General features: G+C 46.2%; 1 protein-coding gene across 4 annotated transcripts in view; it reads right to left on the bottom strand.

Moving 5' to 3' along the window:
- Positions 1-1,160: 1,160 nt before the first annotated feature.
- The window catches only part of LOC111845952 (A-type potassium channel modulatory protein DPP6-like), a 114,368-nt gene continuing 97,015 nt past the window's right edge, over positions 1,161-18,513 (bottom strand). For all 4 annotated transcript variants that reach the window (XM_023815724.2, XM_023815725.2, XM_023815722.2 and 1 more), the window contains 18 exons: positions 13,939-14,093; positions 13,756-13,853; positions 11,713-11,836; positions 10,986-11,024; positions 10,471-10,578; positions 10,056-10,147; positions 9,631-9,678; positions 9,406-9,521; positions 8,292-8,339; positions 7,315-7,413; positions 7,042-7,111; positions 6,397-6,591; positions 6,110-6,164; positions 4,094-4,193; positions 3,560-3,618; positions 3,386-3,458; positions 3,110-3,183; positions 1,161-2,810 (listed from right to left, as the gene is read on the bottom strand). In XM_023815724.2, the coding sequence (XP_023671492.1) occupies positions 2,661-2,810; positions 3,110-3,183; positions 3,386-3,458; positions 3,560-3,618; positions 4,094-4,193; positions 6,110-6,164; positions 6,397-6,591; positions 7,042-7,111; positions 7,315-7,413; positions 8,292-8,339; positions 9,406-9,521; positions 9,631-9,678; positions 10,056-10,147; positions 10,471-10,578; positions 10,986-11,024; positions 11,713-11,836; positions 13,756-13,853; positions 13,939-14,093 (1,703 nt within the window). In that variant the 3' untranslated portion in view covers positions 1,161-2,660. The remainder of the gene's footprint in view (positions 2,811-3,109; positions 3,184-3,385; positions 3,459-3,559; positions 3,619-4,093; positions 4,194-6,109; positions 6,165-6,396; positions 6,592-7,041; positions 7,112-7,314; positions 7,414-8,291; positions 8,340-9,405; positions 9,522-9,630; positions 9,679-10,055; positions 10,148-10,470; positions 10,579-10,985; positions 11,025-11,712; positions 11,837-13,755; positions 13,854-13,938; positions 14,094-18,513) is intronic.

Genomic DNA, 18,513 nt, shown 5'->3' with positions numbered 1-18,513 from the left:
TAAATGCCGGGAGCTTGGTGGGTACGGAAGTGCACCTAGAACCGAGTGTTGCTGCTTCAACTCCGGAGCTGAAGCAAATACTGTATGTGAGTGTAGTTCCCCCACGCTCCTCTAGATGTCATCCAGGCGGGCACTTTGTTGTAAGTTATAGGCGCCTGCTGTTCAGCTCCACTTTTCTAGAAAATTTTCAGTCCCCGTCATTTCATGCACATTGTTTCCACTAATCAGACCTCATCGGAGCAAAGAAAACATTGTTCTGTTTTCGGATTGCTTGTGCTAAACGCCTTCCTTAAAGAGCTACGCTGTACGCTGCTAAATGTGGCCTCAGTATTGTGCAAGGTGCGTGTACTGCGTTTGAAAAGCCTGGTTTGCCCCGATCTTATTATAAAGACTTTGCTTTATTACATGGTGACTTCGTTGATAACACGTGTGTAGCGAATCAGCTGTTTTGTAATTGAAGGCACGGGGTTTATAGACGACGAAACGCGGTGCGTTTTCCGATTGGATCAATATTAACCATTTAAGTTTTTGAAATATGATAACGCCATTGCGATATCCCTTTGAAACTTTGGTCATGGTTGGAGGTTTTATCGTTTCTCTCTTTATGCTTTACATGGTACTTTTATTTTACAACCTGCACTGTTCAGAAGGTAGGGGAGCAAATTCCCTTTTTGGTGGGGGTGTTCCTAGATTAATATGAAAGATTCTCGTGGCCTGTACTACGAAGCGGGGTTACTGGCTGATCTGGGTAACTTGTCGGATTTAAGGTACCACAGTTTAAATGGACTTCATATTCGTTCCCTTACATTCTGCCCAGACTAGCTTAAATCCGACAAGGCCCCCTGTCCGTCTTCTCAGTGGGACTGATGTGTTTGGCATACACGTCTAGTGAGTTTTTGACCGTAACAATAAAAAAATCTGACGTGACAAAAAGAATACTACTCTGATATCGATTAAAATTCCTCAGTTCAGGACCGGTCAGTCCTATAGGCGATACAGGCAGCAACATTGGGCACCAGCTGCTGAGGGGGCGCCGACTTGCTGGCCAATTTCACTTGGCCTCGCAGGAGGGGGGCGTCGTCGGTAGTGATGCTCGCCCAGGGCGCCACATCAGCTGGCTGCACGTAGTGGCTGTTTTTTTTTATATATAATGACAAGAATTGTGATTGCAAAATAACTTTTATTCTGACAGTTCAGACTTCCATGCCATACTTAACTTTTTTGTTCTTTTAATTTAAACTCTTCCAGTTTAGCAGGCAACATGAATTGCCACACTAAAAGTGGTACAGTACTCGCATCCTTATAGGAAATGTGGGTGCAGTACCACTTAATCCGCATCACCTGTGGCACTGTCAAATTTACAGTGGCATTATTTTCACAAAACAGAAAGACAAAACAAAAAAAAACAATTCTCCAGAATGCTCTTTGAACAATTAACACCGAAAATGGCAAATAACAGGTCTACTGCAGCAGATGAGTTTCCACAGACCATACTAGGAAAAATGCAGGTCTACGCGGAACACAAGTTTAAAAAAGGATCAAACTTTCTTTAGCATTCCAAAGGAAAACTGCAAGGAAGGAACTTACCGTAATTACTTTAAAATGGGAAAAATTACAAACCTATTCCTGTAGAATTACATCTCAATTATATACAAACACAGACATTTTTAATATATACGTATATATACTGTATTTGGAAATGTAAATACTGGAATTCTACACAAAGACACTGTACAGCTTTGTGAGAACTTGGTGGTGTAATACTGAATGTCAGCTGTGGTTAGCTTAAAATATTCTGAGGACATGGTTGGTTTTTCAAATACAAATTGTTTATCTTTCCTCCAGGTTGATTGTTTAAAACATCTGGAACTTTCTCGGGAGTCCTTGGGAGTGGTGTCGCTGTAAAAGTAAGGCACGGTGACTAAACACTCTCTCTAGGCTCTCAGTAGCTGTTTTAAGGACGTACGACGCAAAATTAAAAACTGCTGAAAAATCGTCTCCCTAAAGTCTGTCGGTCTCTGTATCTGGTCCCAGCTGCAAACTTTTGTTTGTGCCCAGTCATAGCATTTTTTTCCCTCCCGAAATCTACTTTACAATCATACATGGTGAAAATGTCAAGCAGAGAAAAATGTGTATTTTTGTGTGCTGTTTTTTTTTTTCCCCTCAACAGAAATGAGTGTGATGGAGACGGAGTGACGTTTTTCTACGTACTGTCAGTTCTAGAAAGATTCCTCCATCTTTTTATCCTATTGACCCCTAGCAGAGGGGTGGGACACTCCTTCTTGTGCTGTGAAACCCTTTAGTTTCCCTCAGCTATCCCATTTTATGAGAAGACCTAGAGGTGATCTCCCATGACCCGACACCATCATCGACCAGTCAAATCGCATGTTCTCTCTCACCATCTTCCATGCCATTGAATTTGAAGGAGCAAAACCCTATTCCAGGTGCCAAGAAGTGACAGATCTTTTCAACCACACTTTTCAAAGCTCTCTGTGAGCCATTGAGGAGGAGGAGAAGATGGAGGACAGGTGAGAAGTTTACCAGGAACAAATGTGCTAAGGAGATGTTTTGAGGACCTTGTGTTGAGGGCAAAGCAGGAGATAGGGGTCTGTTGCATATTGTGCTGAAGAAACTGGCTTGTGCTCAGGGTGGTGATGGGTCTAGTCTTCCTCCTCGCTATCTTCCTCCTCCTCCTCCTCTGGCAGCTTGTCTGGAGGCCGGAAGCACTCTTCAAAAAAGTTCACCAGCGACTGGGAAAGGTGCTGTTTGGTGTGCTGGTTATGGATGAAGTGCCCTTCATCTGGGTAGATCTGGAGAATGAACACCACATGACTTCTCAATAATGCTGATAAGGGACTAAAAGTTACTACACAAGCAAATATGAAGTAGCTAACTAATGACCATTGGTGTCAATTGGTTCAATGACTTGTTTACCTTAATTCATTCAGATATTTTCACTTAACTGTATCATGGTGGTGTTCCACTGTTTACTATCAGTCACCAATACATTATCTAAACTAACCTCTTTAGCCTTAGTGTGAATTTAGGCATTTAAACTGCTCAGCCCCAAAGACAAAATACAGAAGTTTAACCACATTTTTTTTTTTACCTGTAACGTATAATTTGCTTTTTCATTTATTAACTTTGTGATAAATGTCGCCGTGTGCTGGAAGTGGACTTTTTCTGAGGAAAAATGGAGAAGAACATGGTGTCATTTTTAAATGATTAAAAAAAGGTGGGCTTGTTCAGGAAACTTCACAATTTACAAACTTAGGGAGAATCCCTAAATGTAAAACAGAAAAAAAAATTCACTAAATTGGGGAGAAAGATCTGCTGCTCACAGACAGACTCGCAGGTACAGGTAGAGCAAGCAGTCAAAACTTACCATCAGCAGTGGGATGGATGATGATGTACTTCTTATCTACCAGCTGTAAGTTGCGGTCTGCCAAATTTGCCATCTGTTGGAGGAGGAACTGGGGTGTGACTCATAGATTTTTCACAGAGAGCCACACCAAGCTCCCCTCCATCAGGCCGAGCAAAGCGAGAGGGTCAGACCTACCCGGTATGCCATGGTGCCTGTCTTGGGGAGCCCCAGGTACCGTTCCGAGAAGGCAGATGCTGCGGAGGAGAAGGCATGCAGTCATGCAGCACTTAAGACCCGATGGGGTCCATGATAGCGAGGCTCCGCTTTAGATTTTAAAAGCAAGGTGCAGTTATCCAGTACTACTCTGGGAATCATGGCTGGATGATGGAGTGAGAGAGAGGGTGTGTTTATCAGCGGCTGGAGCTGGTCTATAAAATCCTAGTATAGGCTCGAGTGAAGTCGCATGACTTAACGCGCGGCGAGGAGTCTGGCCAGTCATCCTTTCTCATTTGCGTTTAATAACCGATCGCTGACAGAAGCTGGAAGCTGCAGCTCATATGATGAATGAATAGTGAGGTCGAGATCCCACTAATAGACAGCCAGTTCCAAACCATGTCCACCATTTGGCTAACGGTGAGCAACATCTCTCAAGATCCACCTCTGCCTCCTGGCTGCTGTTGTTAAAAAACTCGTATTTCCCGAGTTAGACACCGACAGCTCGACACTCACAGTACAGTCTGAAGTCCGTGATGGGTGAAACAGCACCTCCGCACTTCACCAATGAATCTTCGGCGCCTAGTAAGCGGGTACTTAAATACCCTCCATAAACCTGCAGGTAACAGGGAAACATGCATGCTTGGTGTGAACCCCAGTCACTGTGCTGACAGCATTAAGCAATGGCTAAGGGTCCAACCCCAGCTTTCTGAAATCAGGTGATGATGACACATTTCGCAGATGGTTTTGTCGACCAAGGGACCTACAGTAAAATCACGGTAACAACCCTGGGATTTGAACCTGCAACCTTCTGATCACACCAAACCAAACAGTGCCCACATGAATATATGCAATGAATAGATTGAGCTAACTTGAAGCTTGAACCCAGGTCCATTGACACACCAGCAGTGATCAGTTTCCAGTCAAACTATCCTGGCAGTGGCTGCCAATTAGATCTCACTTTGGTCTTTTAATAACAAATTTGATTTGGAGCTGATGTGCCCTGTAGAGATTAAAGCACACGGCCAGGAAGGACCACGCGAAGGACGAGGTGTCTCGCTCTCCATGTGTCCAGAGGCAGGATGAGTAATAATAGAAGTACGGACATGCGCAGAAGCTGCGCTCCATTGGCTCGTTAGCCGAACAGGACAGGACATCAGCAGGCGAGGCAAGCAGGTCCCCGATTGGCTGGCGGTCATTAGCACAGCTGGCACTGATTGGCTGGTGTTTTATTTAAACCTGTGTGTAACCACACTTGGGTTTCTCTGCAAGCTCATGTGAAAATATTCGCTTAAAGAAAGAAAACATACTTAACGCTTTTCGTTCTGATTTTTGCACAATAGATTGAATGGCTAGGCAGAAGGGCACAACATGCTCCGACGTTTCATTGTGAAATGGGTTGCTGTGTCCTTTTAAAATCGTCTCCCCCCCCCTTCACCCAAGCAGCTGCCCAAACACCTCCTCCAAGTTTTGACTTTTATCTGGCACGCGTCTTTTTGATCTTTAGCCTCCCTAGTCACTGATACCAATAAACTGGCATGTAGGCTGGCTGGTCGCCGATATCTACACAAACTGAAGTATTTAAACACGACTGGAAACAGAAGTACAATGAAAAGGTTATTTTATTCTCCAGACACTTGGCCTGTGGTCACTGTCAGCATAGAGGAGACGTTTGTCTCCCACCGCGGATCTGGAACCAGCGATCTGCCGCTACTTTTAGGACATGCATATTATTATGGCGATTCTACCTCAGGTTTTACAAATGAAACCATGACAGGTCTTTGCAGCTCAGACGATGTGCTTCCTTAGTCTTCTTTTTAAAGAAACTGTCCAATGTTCTCCGCGGTGCGGTACACCAAAAATGACAGGGATTCGTGGTGAGGCAGTGAGATGCGGTGGCCGTTTTGTCACGTGTCACTGTAGGGTATTATGGGCAAGTGTCAAGCCTTTAAACACCTTGTTAAATACATGCAGTCAGTCTGGTTCATTAGTTTCTCCCCATTTGTGTCTTTTGATTACATGCCTCCCAGGAGTCCAGCCAGCCTACCACTTGTAGAGGTTTCCTGACGTTTTGTGTGAAAACCTGGGAATGTATCCAAATCGCATTCTGATAAGTGACCAGAAGGTGGAGCATGTTGCTGAGTGTCAATTTATATAGAGCTGCAGGGCTGAAGGTGCTGTGTATCACGGTGGATCTTTCAGACAAACCTATAAAACCAGTGTTTTAGGTGTGATGCCATGATAATATAATTGCCTTCTAGTATACTGTAATCACATAAAATCTCATTTTAATTGAAGAGAGGCTTTTTGTGTCTAAGGGCCCTTACATTACCCAGAAACCAGTGCACCAATGCAGTGCTCTGGGTTTTTTTTTTAGCGAAAGATGACCGTTGCCAGTCAGTGCCTCCAGTAACACCCAGCCTTTCTGTTTATGAATACTGGTGTGACCAGACCACACACGGACACACAGGCTTTTTTGGGTCACACACACGTCTCAGCAAAAGAAAGACAAAAGAAACGAAAAATAATTACCTGGCCAAAAACTCCGATGCGTGTTTTGTCTATGTAAGTCTCCTTTGAAAAGCTTCTAAAATGGATCAAAAGTAGAGAATTCGTTAGAATTCATTAGGCCTTTCAATTAAAACCTTTCAGCTGGCTGACAAACATCAAACAATCGTGGATGACCTTAGATTAAGTTCTTGATATTGACACATAATAGCAGTGCTGTTTGGCTGACACATTTATCCAAGACCTGGCTATGCTGTTGGATATATGCTGGTTTTGGCCACCTTCATACTGCACTGTTTTCTCAGCTGCACCTGAGGGCTTCGAGTTGCTCCTTCTCCTGAGAAGGTCCCAGGTTGTGGTGAACTTTCTGTAGGAGGCTTGACCCTTGGAAGCCGCTCCCCTGCCCGTCGAAAGAAATGGCGATGGCACCGAAACTGCTGATCAGAACTGTGACCCAGTCCACTTGGTACTGCTCCGTGACCATTTGTTCTCCCGGCGTTCCGTCTCTGGGGGGGGGGGTGATTAACAGCATCTGAGCCCCACTTCGAGCCAGCTGTTTCTACCTCATGACACCCCCCACCATGGTTTATAGCAAAGTCAGCCTTGTGATTAGAAAAAGCGTTTGTGGTTAGACCATGTGGGGAGAGAGTAACCAGCTTCTCATGTTGATTTATAGGAATGAGGTCGCCAAGCTGAAAGCATGGATAATTAGATAGGGAGTGGTGGAGGAGCGCAGGAGAGTGAATGGGTGCGGGGGCAGGTTTGTTGTTTCAGTGCCTCCCCTAGTGTAGTAACTGTTTGTGGCCAGCAGGGGCTCCCCAAATGTGTGGTCTGAGTGGTGGTAAACACTGCCACTGACTGGGTGTGACAGACTGCTTTGGAAGCCAGACGGATGTCCTCACAAAGACAGAAATACGTGTGTGTGATGTGTGTGTCTGTGTGTCAGGGATGCTCACACCAGGAGGAGCAGGGGGTAGTGGGCGGTGTCGGAGAAGCCAGCAGGTTTCAGCACCTTCAGTATGTATCCTGGAAAAGACCACAGACTTTAGTCGACACCCATCAGCATTCAGGGGAAGTTGACTCAGAATGCGAGATGCAGGACTACAGAGTAGTAAACCTGCCCTTCTAGTTTCAAAATCCAATTTCCATCCGAAGCAAGATTAAATTCACTCCTAATTGAGAAACGGGTTTATGTGGAAGGCTCTGCGACAGCAGTAATAGACACATACTCTGACCGTCTACGGTAATTTCCTTATATTCCACTTTCGGCATCTGCATGGAGCTGAGCGTCTGATTGAGCTCCTGGTTCGTTTCCAGGTCATGAACCTCTGCAATGAAAGAAAAACCAATCAGGCTCACAGGCAGACCTCTTTAGCATAGATCTCACACTTCTCACACTTCATACATTTCTTCGGGTAGTCCTGAGTCACAGCTTCCTGTTATAGAGCCCTAGTACCACCACTCCAGGAAGTGGAACACTAATGAGCCAATAGAATCACATCTTTAAAGGAAGTTAGCAGATTAGGAAGGTAGCAGATAGGGTGTCGTTGAAGACGGGGACTTGAAATCTGTTTCTGGTGCTATAGGACAGTCATGCTGTTGTATTCTGTGGCATTACCACAACTATACAAACAGGGAAAGGGCAAATCTGCAAATTATCCTCCCTTCTGCTGACCTTCCGTGACACTCTTTCTTCTACCAAATGATGGGCGATTCCTTTCAAATGCGCATGGACAGAAAAGCCCGACACCCCCTCCCCGAGGAATGCCTGAGGCCCACCCAGCACCCATATGGCTCTCAGTCGCCCGACCGCCAGGACCAGAGTCACACCCAGCTGCCATAAATATTTAACTGGGTTATAAATAGTCAAACTAAGAACAAATGATTTCAGGTTCAGTAACCATGTGCGACGGCCTCCATGTGAGACCCGGCCGTTTGTCCGGATGGATTCGGTGACTTGTCTTGAGGTGACAGGATGCTTCAGGGGCTGCTCGTGCAAAGATTACTGTCACAGTCATGTCAGCCATGCTCCTCCTAATTAGACTGCAAACAAATGTCCCTTTGAGCAGATTAAAATGTTCTAAAATCCCGAGAAACCGGCACATCTCCCATGGAATAATCTTCAGATGCTACCAACATGTCATCCTTCCAGCAAACATGGCTGTCCTGCACTCTTGGACTGCTAATCTCTGGTGATGGTACTCACTCATTCGGTCAATGGTCCTGTAGACAGCCGTACTGGGCACGCCAGGACCTTGGAAAAAGGAGAGATTGAATGCAATGGGAGCAAACTGTCTTTGGGACACAGAGTTTTTGTCTAAACTATTTTAAATCTCAAGGTTGACAGGCAGGGTCTCCTGACATATGTCTCCCTACAGTGACCCCTGTTGGACTACAGTGTGCTTCCACACAGACTGAACAAGGTTACTGTTATTTTTTTCCAATCTGTCTCATTTAAGATCCACAATAAATGGAGTGGAGGCTGTGTGAGGGACTCTGAAGGTTATGTTTGCTTTGTCCATTCACAGTTCCCTCATTACTTGTGACAAATGATCCCATTGCAACAGAGTGTTGTTTTTTTGAGGTATATGTGTGTGTGCCCACGACCAGACCCAATCAGTGGAGCAGGAGCTCAGCGATGTCTCACTCTGTCCGAAAATGGAAGCCCTTGTTAAATTGGTCAGAAATTCCACCAAGTTCTCAGCATGCAAGGTGAGGTTTGCTTCCCCTGTGTGGCACTACTCAACACATAGAGCCACTCGAACTTTACTGGTTCTGATTACCTCACAGTATGGACTCTATACGTAGTGCACAGGGTTGTAGGGAACCCTGGAGCCGATCCAAAGCAGCTCATGGCACAAGCTAGGGGACACCCTATTCTGGATCACGGTTCGTTGTGCTGCACATGTACTCACATGCTATTGGCAATCGGGAGATGCTAGCTCTCCTTAGCTGCATGTCATTTGTGTTGTGGGAGGAAATCCATGAAAGGCAGCACAGACAGACTTCTCATAGTCAGAGTGAAGGTGCGATTCGAAGCTCCAGTCCTGGAGGTGTCTGTGCTACCGGCTGAGCCTCCATGCCAACTTAATGAAGTCTTGGATGTCTGCACACACCATTTACAAAAGACTCTTTCCTTATTTCTCCATGTTTAAATACAGGATGAGTGAGTTTTCTTTATATAAAAGTTTTTATAAATGGCTTACTAGCGAGGACAGAGACGGGTGCAAAGTTAACGAGACTGGGGGATCGGAAAGTGGGGCTGCGCCTCTGGCAGCCATTACCTTGCGGGCGGCTTGAGGGGTAACCGGCATACCTACCTCTGCAGGACAGGAGGAAGTACTGCATGTCACGGCTGAAGGACGCTGTCACATAGCCACAGGCGGGCAGGTTACAGGACAGGCACCGTCTGTTGAACTGGCCGGTGGTATCTGCACTGGAATGTCAACCATCACACTTAGTCAAGCGGTCCGACTTTTCGTCATTTGCCATGTAAACCGCACTGTTCTCCATCGGCCTCAGAATTTGCTAATTAAAGTAATTACCTGTAGAGGTGCCTTCGCTTGTGCCCGTCCTCCGTGCTCAAGAAATATCTGTCAGACATGAAATGGTGTATGACTAATAACTCTGTAGTTCTCATCTCTGTCTGCATTTTGAAAGTTCTGAAGTATATTAATGAGGCTAAAAATGGAAGGCGAATTATAATTGCAAAAAGGCTTTGGGGATGCATGAGTTATTCTGTAAGCCAGGAGCGATTCCAGGGCTTTTTTTTTAAGGTGGGGGGCATAAGAGGGACCATAATTGATACAGAGGAGCCATCCTTGTTATTAGCTAATGATGTGTTTTGATTTGATGAGTGACAATGGTGTGGGCAGTCTGGGGGGGCCAATCAGCTTTCAAATGGGGCCAAGGGGTGGAGAGGGGATTGGAAATAGGGGGCAGGAGGGCAGCATGGTGGGGCGACACTCACACCGACTGGCTGACTTCATTGTAGCCCAGGATCTCCGTCACGTCCCAGTCCCCCGAGGTGATCGACTGCAGGCTGTCGCTGCTCGAGTTTGGCTTCAGGCGACAACGAGACAGGGGGATGGAGTCTCTGACGTGAGGTCATTTCATGCAGAACATCCATCCTTCAGCTCCTTAATGTGCAGTGCTGGCTAAAGTCCATGAGGTGACCAAGGCAAGATTCGCCATCACCCCATCATCAGCCTGCCACGGGTGGGGTTGGTACTGACAGTGGGCACTCCCTCAAGAGATGCTGCCCAATTACCCATCTTGGTCCTGCCAGGATCCGCCCAATGTGGGATAATGAGTGTAGAAACCCCCAACGCCCCCCCCCCCCCCCCCCCCCCCCCCAGTGTATACATGCAAAAACAGGGTCCTACCTGCAAGGTGGACATTGAGATGTGGAAGAACCTCCCCCTTGCTCCCTGACGAATGGCTCTTGTAAAGAAGAACTTGTGTCCGTCTTTGGAGAACAGGGGGGCTTCATTCTGCGGGCGTGACCATGTTTGCTGAGTGCTCGTCACGCCATAACTCACACATATATGCACGACTCGCACCATCATACTCACAGCGAGTGCGCGAAACCCACCCCAGATTCAATTTAAATTTACATAAATATGGATTTCCTCAACGTATTTATTTCAGTTCATAAAACGTATTAACATGAAATCCTTTTGCGCTACCAGTATAAACCAGAGCCGAATTATGCATCACAGTATCACTTCTGAATTTAGCTTTCACATGACATGAGTGGAAATGGATGTGCTCAATATCATGAATTTCATCAGCAGATCTCATTATTTTGGTGTCATCTCAGGTAGAGCTTTAATTTTTGAAAGTTTGTTCTTGATTAAATGAGGAATAGGATTGTTCGGCCTGTAACTAAGTCACATACCTGTCTGTTAAGCCAGTTTTCACTGTCATCTTCATGTTTCTGAAAAGAAAATACAAACCCATGTGTAAATCCATCACCTGACACCGATCAGGGTGTTTAGAGGATGGATGGATAAATCACTGAAAGAATTCCATACCCTTCCATTTCATTTGTTGTGAATTTTTGTGGTACTTCTGGCTTAAAAATATTCTTTAAGCTTGTGACTTTATTTGAACTGGCACAACCATAATCCAGCAACACAAAGTATAAAAAACTCAAGAGGAGCAGTTGGAAGATGGATGGATGGATGGATGGATGGATGGTGTCATAATCAAGAAAGTTCCCAGGGAAAGTCCTAAAGTGAGATTCTGATTTTGAAAGAACATAAGAAATTTACAAACGAGAGGAGGACCATTCGGTCCATCAAGCTAGTTTGGGGAGAATTCAACTCATAGCTCAGAGATGTTAAAATCTATAGTAATATATCTTAAATGTTGTCGAGCGATCCACCGGCGCGATCCCCCTCTATCCCCGATTGGTGAAGTTTACTGGCAGTACACTCCTGCCGCCACCCTGATCGAAAAGATTGACAGCTGATTAGCATATTATTGATGTTCCATCGCTTTCGATTCCTTCTTGTTTCTCTTTCAGCTCCAAAAACAGCTCAAATGGCCCACATACTGTAGGGGCCTCTACCTATGTCATCCCCGGGCCCCCAGAAAATGTACTCCTGTTGCCACAGTGTTACCTTGGTGCAGACGCCAGTGGTGGCCTCACACAGAGTGAGGAAGGAGATGTTCTGGGCCCGGTTCAGCCAGTTCACAGCCAGTTTGGTGCTGGTGGCCCACTTCACCATGGTTATGTAATACTCCCTGTGAAGGAGTGAAATTGTTAGCATGGGGTTCGAAGATAGACTGGTACAGAAATCGAGATTACAAAACACTGGCTCAGACAGGGAGACAAGAGAGGCTGGTATAAATAGGGGCTACAGCAAGGCCTGGTACGTCAAAGGGGATTACAGGAAGGAGTGGTATAAGCAGAGGGGCTACAGCAAGGCCTGGTACGTCAAAGGGGATTACAGGAAGGAGTGGTATAAGCAGAGGGGCTACAGCAAGGCCTGGTACGTCAAAGGGGATTACAGGAAGGAGTGGTATAAGCAGAGGGGCTACAGCAAGGCCTGGTACGTCAAAGGGGATTACAGGAAGGAGTGGTATAAGCAGAGGGGCTACAGCAAGGCCTGGTACGTCAAAGGGGATTACAGGAAGGAGTGGTATAAGCAGAGGGGCTACAGCAAGGCCTGGTACGTCAAAGGGGATTACAGGAAGGAGTGGTATAAGCAGAGGGGCTACAGCAAGGCCTGGTACGTCAAAGGGGATTACAGGAAGGAGTGGTATAAGCAGAGGGGCTACAGCAAGGCCTGGTACGTCAAAGGGGATTACAGGAAGGAGTGGTATAAGCAGAGGGGCTACAGAAAGGCCTGCAAAAGCAAGAGAGGCTACAGGAAGGACTGGTATAAGACAGGGAGGCTGTAGGATTGGCACAGGAACAGCTAGTACTAACAGGGAGCCTTGAGGAAGAACTGGTACAGGCCTGGTATAGCAACGGGGGCTACAGAAAGGACTGGTACAAACAGAGAAGCTACAGAAAGGCCTGCAAAAGCAAGGGAGGCTACAGGAAGGACTGGTATAAGACAGGGAGGCTCTAGGACTGGCACTGGAATATCTAGTACTAACAGGGAGACTTGGGGATACTGAAAGGCCTGGTATAGCACGAAAGACTACAGGAAGGACTGGTACAAAAAACACAGCCAACACCATGTTTGAAAGGTCTAATACATTTCTGAAAACCACCATAAAACAAAATGGCTCATTTATAGTCTGTAAAATTGAAGTTGGAATTGTATGTCAAGCAGAAATATTGTGACCGCAAGGAGCCCATTAATCCTGTGTTGCTCATTGTAATATTTAATGCACAACTGGGATGTGAGTAAATCAATGGAATATGTCTCCTCCATGCCGCTAGTGAAGGTATCTCATAAGCCCCAAGTTCACAGACTTATTTCTCTTTGTTCTCATTTAGCACAGGCAGTTTTCACTTGTAATCCTGTGCTCTCAGATCAGTTATAGCAGTCAAGTGGCTATTGGGGTTGACCTTTTTTTTATCTCCCTTCAGTCTCCTTTGTTGGAGACTTATGAGATTTAGCACTTCAAACTTCTGCTTGCATGGTGATGCTATAAGATTAGGAATCCCGATCACTGAACACTAAAGGACTGCAGCACCAGCATCCTTCCTGAAGCGAGGTGAGCAAAGCTGTAGGCGAGGTCAGCGGGATTTCCTCTAGCTCAATCTAGCTCATCTATTTCAGTTGCAAAAATGAAAACATCATGCTTGTGCTTTAAATAAGATGTGTATTCTGGTTTTCAAAAAAAAAAAAAATATTGTATTCATCTACTTTGTATATATATGCCCTTCAAACACATAAAACAATTATGGTCCCAGCACAGAGCCCTGGGGTACACCACAAATCACTCAGGTGTGTGATTTTAAAAAGTTTGTGCTTGATAGCCTATTTTATAGCCTTAAAAGTATAGTACTTAGGATTGCAACCTCCTTTAATTTTAGTATCAAAACTTCATCAAAAGCATGTTTGGTGGATTTGCCCTGTCAGCTTTACTTTCCCTTGGTTTTTGTCCCATTGAAAATTAATACATTGTAATGAAAGTTATTATATTGAAATGCAAATTCCTTCACTGCGACAGCTGCTGGCGGTAGCAGGATGTTGAGTACGTACCCAAACCTCTGGTCCTCTGGGCGTTTCATCTCCACTGTGTGCAGGGGTCCATTCAGGTTCACCACATACAGGGAGATATCTGGGTTCTGCTCCCCTGCCTGTAGGGGGAACCAGAGGCATGACAGGATAAGTCCAGTTCCACTGCCAGCAGTGCTAGATCAGGTCACTCTCCCACAGAGGTACCTTGGGGTAGCGGTACTCCATCCCAGTTGGGTAAGCCGAGCCAGTGAACATGGGGATCTCCATTTTGGGTACCAGTGTGTCATTGATGGTGGTGTATGCCAACCTGGCACCATCCGGTGACCACCAGTGAGCAATGTAGCTCTGGAATATCTCCTCTGCAAACACACACACAAGCACAGGCACTCTGTCATTGATTGTCCCTGGAGGAAGTGACATCATCACCTCAGAAAATGACATGCCTGGGGAGCTCCCAGGGTTCGTGACCCGAGTCAGAGAGATGCGCATTTAGCTAATAAATCCACTATGCGGAGAGAGAGCAGCACACGCACAGTAAACAAACACACCGCTGTGAGGCTGCTACCAGGAAGTGAGCCAGCTGCCCCTGCAAACAGGAAGTGCAAATGTGCGCGAGTCGTTACTCTGTAAGCTGTGTGGGAGGAAAGTCACCTTTGTCGATTTTATGTTAGACTTTTTCTGGCAACTTCAGAAAAGCCGTATTAAACAGGGATGTGGGTGATGGGGTTAGCATAGTAATGCTATGCAGTCAGGAGGCTCCCAGGAACTAGCTTACTGAAATGTAGGTTAGTGGCTACGTGAGAGTAATACTCCAGCCCCCAACTCCTCTTAAAAAGTCTTGAATCCCTGCAGACTGATATATTGGACCCTGTGTGCAAGATCGTGGCTCTGCTTGGGCCTTAGCCTTCTGCTGCTGATCACTGATTCCTGGTCAAACTGATCCCTGTGATCACAGAGCCATTCTTTCGGCATTCTGACAGCTCTGTTGAAAATTTGACGAAAAGGCTTACGACGGTGGAAAAGATTCAGGGGTGAAGGTGAATAGCGTATTCTCCTGATAGCATGATATGGAATAGCGGAGACTGTATGTGAGAAACTCGCTGGGATATGAAACTGCAATTATCCCACGGGAAACACAGTGAGAAAATGACTGTCTGATCCAAAACCCACTGAAGGAGTGAACACTTACCACAGAGGAAATCACTGACCAGTGTCACCAGTTGGTAGCTCCATGTAGGCTGTTAACCAAACGGTAACCCCACACTCTAAAACACGCTGCCAACTGGAACCAACCATTGAAACAGAGCTCATTATGTCTTTAACATGAGAAATGGCCGACACTGTTACCCTCCTATACATCAGACAGATCTATAGCCGTGCTGAAGAACAGGACCCAAGTGCCTCGGAGCTGGGTTACTTTGGCATTGCCAGGTTCAGACCCGCTCACCTTCTGATTTAATTAGCACAGCATCATGAGCAGGAGTGAAGCCGAGCCGAACGACCCAGAAAGCTGTGTGCATCCCCCCTCGGGGGTGAAGAGCCATCTGGAATGACCACGACATCGTACATTGGGTGAGGTGATCTGAACACCCCCCCCCCCCGGCTCTGGCTCAGTGACACGAAGATGGACTATATGTGATATGCATCTGTGCTGGCAGTGGCGTTTAAAACACAGAGTGTGTCAATTACTGTTAGTTCCTTTAAACGGAATTTAAAAGCAGTTTTAAGGTATGTCAAAGTGCCGCACCCAACACTGCCCTTAATCCCCAGAGTCAAGGGGGCTGAGACTCCCAAGGCAACCCGCCTTGGCAGGGGTACCCAGAAGACCTTTTGGTGGCCTCCCGGAGGAGGCAGACTGCTGTGACATCATCGCTCCCCCAAGCTTTTTTTACGGCGGAGTCTGGGCTGTTTGTTTATTTACTATCTCTGCTAAATGAGTCACATGATTATTAAACCTGGCCTGCAGAGGGTTGCAGACTGATGCGCTGGCTAATTAGGGCTCCAGGTTTCCGCCAAACTCCCTGCGTCCGCCGGCCGGCCAGCCGGCCTCTGTCACTGGCTTGCATCATCCCTCAGACTGTCTTTCCGCTCCGGCATAATCCGGAAAAATATTTTCCTGCAACCAAAATCGGCACGTCATGCAGGTTCATACTGTATAGTGCCTCGCTGCTGATTTCTCAGCTTTTCAATATTACTAACAAAAGTGAAAAATATAACAAAAAAACCCCCCACTAATTTTCTTATTAGTGTTTAGCGTTAACTTCTTATGATGATGTTGTGTTCTTTAAATAACCACAGGGTGGCAGTAAAGGCCATTGGAAAATGAACACAGTCCCCCGTATAGAAGAGTTTGAGCTGCAATGTTGTGAATTAAGCCTGACACCTGGCTCGTTGATGCAGACCACAACAACGTGCCACACCACCATCTCCTAGGACACCGATTCCAAGGTCTACCACTCATTCCTTTTTTTACATCCGAGTCCAGTTTATGGCCAGACAAACTCAATTTTAGATGGTACTCCACAACAAACTGCCCCCCCTCCACATATGATGTCACCAGGTTCACCTGTGGGAGGGGCCATACGCAGACTGGTATGGTTAGTGACCATTAGCCATTGGTATTCTGACTAAATCTGACAGAAAAAAACACTAACAATAACAGCCTGGCTGTTTGAGTTGCTTTCTTCATTGATTTGAGTACCATGTTTCACAGCCCATTCCAGTCCCATGGGCTGGGGTTAATGAACACTGTGATTGCCAGTAGCAGCCATTCCATAGGGGTCGCAGGTGAGACTCATGGTGAGACGAGCCAGTCCGAATGGGACACAGACTCTTTCAAAGGGGAGAGGTGCCAGTCCGAATGGGTCACAGACTCTTTCAAAGGGGAGAGGTGCCAGTCCGAAGGGGACGCAGACTGTTTCAATGGGGAGAGTTGCCAGTCCGAAGGGGACGCAGACTCTTTCAAAGGGGAGAGGTGCCAGTCCGAAGGGGACGCAGACTGTTTCAAAGGGGAGAGATGCCAGTCCGAAGGGGACGCAGACTCTTTCAAAGGGGAGAGTTGCCAGTCCGAAGGGGACGCAGACTCTTTCAAAGGGGAGAGGTGCCAGTCCGAAGGGGACACAGACTCTTTCAAAGGGGAGAGGGGCCAGTCCAAAGGGGACACAGACTCTTTCAAAGGGGAGACGGGCCGATTCAATGGGGAGATAGGCCAGTCCGAAGGGGATACAAGCCAATTCAAAGGGGAGATGGGTCAGTCCGAAGGGGATACAAGCCAATTCAAAGGGGAGATGGGTCAGTCCGAAGGGGATACAAGCCAATTCAAAGGGGAGATGGGCCAATCCGAAGGGGATACAAGCTAATTCAAAGGGGAGATGAGCCTGTCTGAAGGGGAGACTGGTCGATTCAAAGGGAAAATGAGCTGGTCCAAAGGAGATTGTTTCAATGGGAAGATGGGCCAGTTCACAGGGGATGCGGTAACACTTCAAAGGGGAGACAGGTCAATCCTAAGGAACTCTGACCTCAGCAAGTTAAACTGTCAAGAAGCACCAGATGACAGACACCATCTTAACTGGCAGACAACCCAGTGAAGCAAGCCTTTCGATGACAAGATCTGCTCTCAACCGACTAAAACCTCACAGTCGTACTGTCCCAAGATCCACAGGGTGCCCTTGGGTGAGTGAGAGGGAGCCTCAGAAGCCTCCAGGAAGCACACGTCAAAGCCTCGGGGAAGCACACGTCAAAGCACGGACCTCAGAATCAGCAGTGCAGTGCGGCCAAACTGAGCCTCAGGCTCAGCTCCTAACCGGCACCTCAAATCATGATGAAATGATGAATGTAATTAATGAGTAATTCCTTCCGATTTCATCATGCTACTCCATTTGCTTTTCACAAATGCTCTAATTCCCTTCAGTTCTCATTACTCATTACTGTACTAAAAGTTCATGCAAAAAGTCACTCCTGTTCATCCAGACATAGACTAGAAACAAACCATTGTAACTGTATTATGCTGGAAATATATATTATAATACATGGATAACATTTTTTAAACTCTAAAGCTCAGAGGTTTGCATTTTTTTTAATCCCATTTGCTGAGATAAGGACTGCAAAATCCGATACTCATGAAGTATGATCCATAACCTTTAAGATGATAGTAGTGCTGTAATCGTGTAACCACTTCTTATATTTAGACTGAAAGTAGAAAGTGATCACTTCATTTTAATTACAAAATGTGTTATTATCTAAGAGCCATGATTCTTCAAATATGCAACAGGCAGTCAGTCACCAAGGATTGCATTTAGTAGAGGGCTATACTGGCTCCATTTTCAGCTGATATCTATATGAGATTTAAGTCCCTGTTAGCCTCCATGTTGGCTCAGTATACAACTGATATCTATAGGGGACTTAAGCTCCCATTAGCCTCCATGTCGGCTCAGTGTACAGCTGGTATCTATAGGGGATTTAAGTCTCCTTTAGCCTCCATGTCGGCTCAGTGTACAGCTGGTATCTATAGGGGATTTAAGTCTCCTTTAGCCTCCATGTCGGCTCAGTGTACAGCTGGTATCTATAGGGGATTTAAGTCTCCATTAGCCTCCATGTCGGCTCAGTGTACAGGCTGGCATCTATAGGGGATTTAAGTCTCCATTAGCCTCCATGTCGGCTCAGTGTACAGCTGGCATCTATAGGGGATTTAAGTCTCCATTAGCCTCCATGTCGGCTCAGTGTACAGCTGGTATCTATAGGGGATTTAAGTCTCCATTAGCCTCCATGTCGGCTCAGTGT

The sequence above is a fragment of the Paramormyrops kingsleyae genome, chromosome 4 (assembly GCF_048594095.1).
Source record: "Paramormyrops kingsleyae isolate MSU_618 chromosome 4, PKINGS_0.4, whole genome shotgun sequence".
Taxonomy (NCBI): domain Eukaryota; kingdom Metazoa; phylum Chordata; class Actinopteri; order Osteoglossiformes; family Mormyridae; genus Paramormyrops; species Paramormyrops kingsleyae.
Note: the sequence above shows the minus strand (reverse complement) of the source record. Positions and strands in the feature narration are given on the sequence as shown.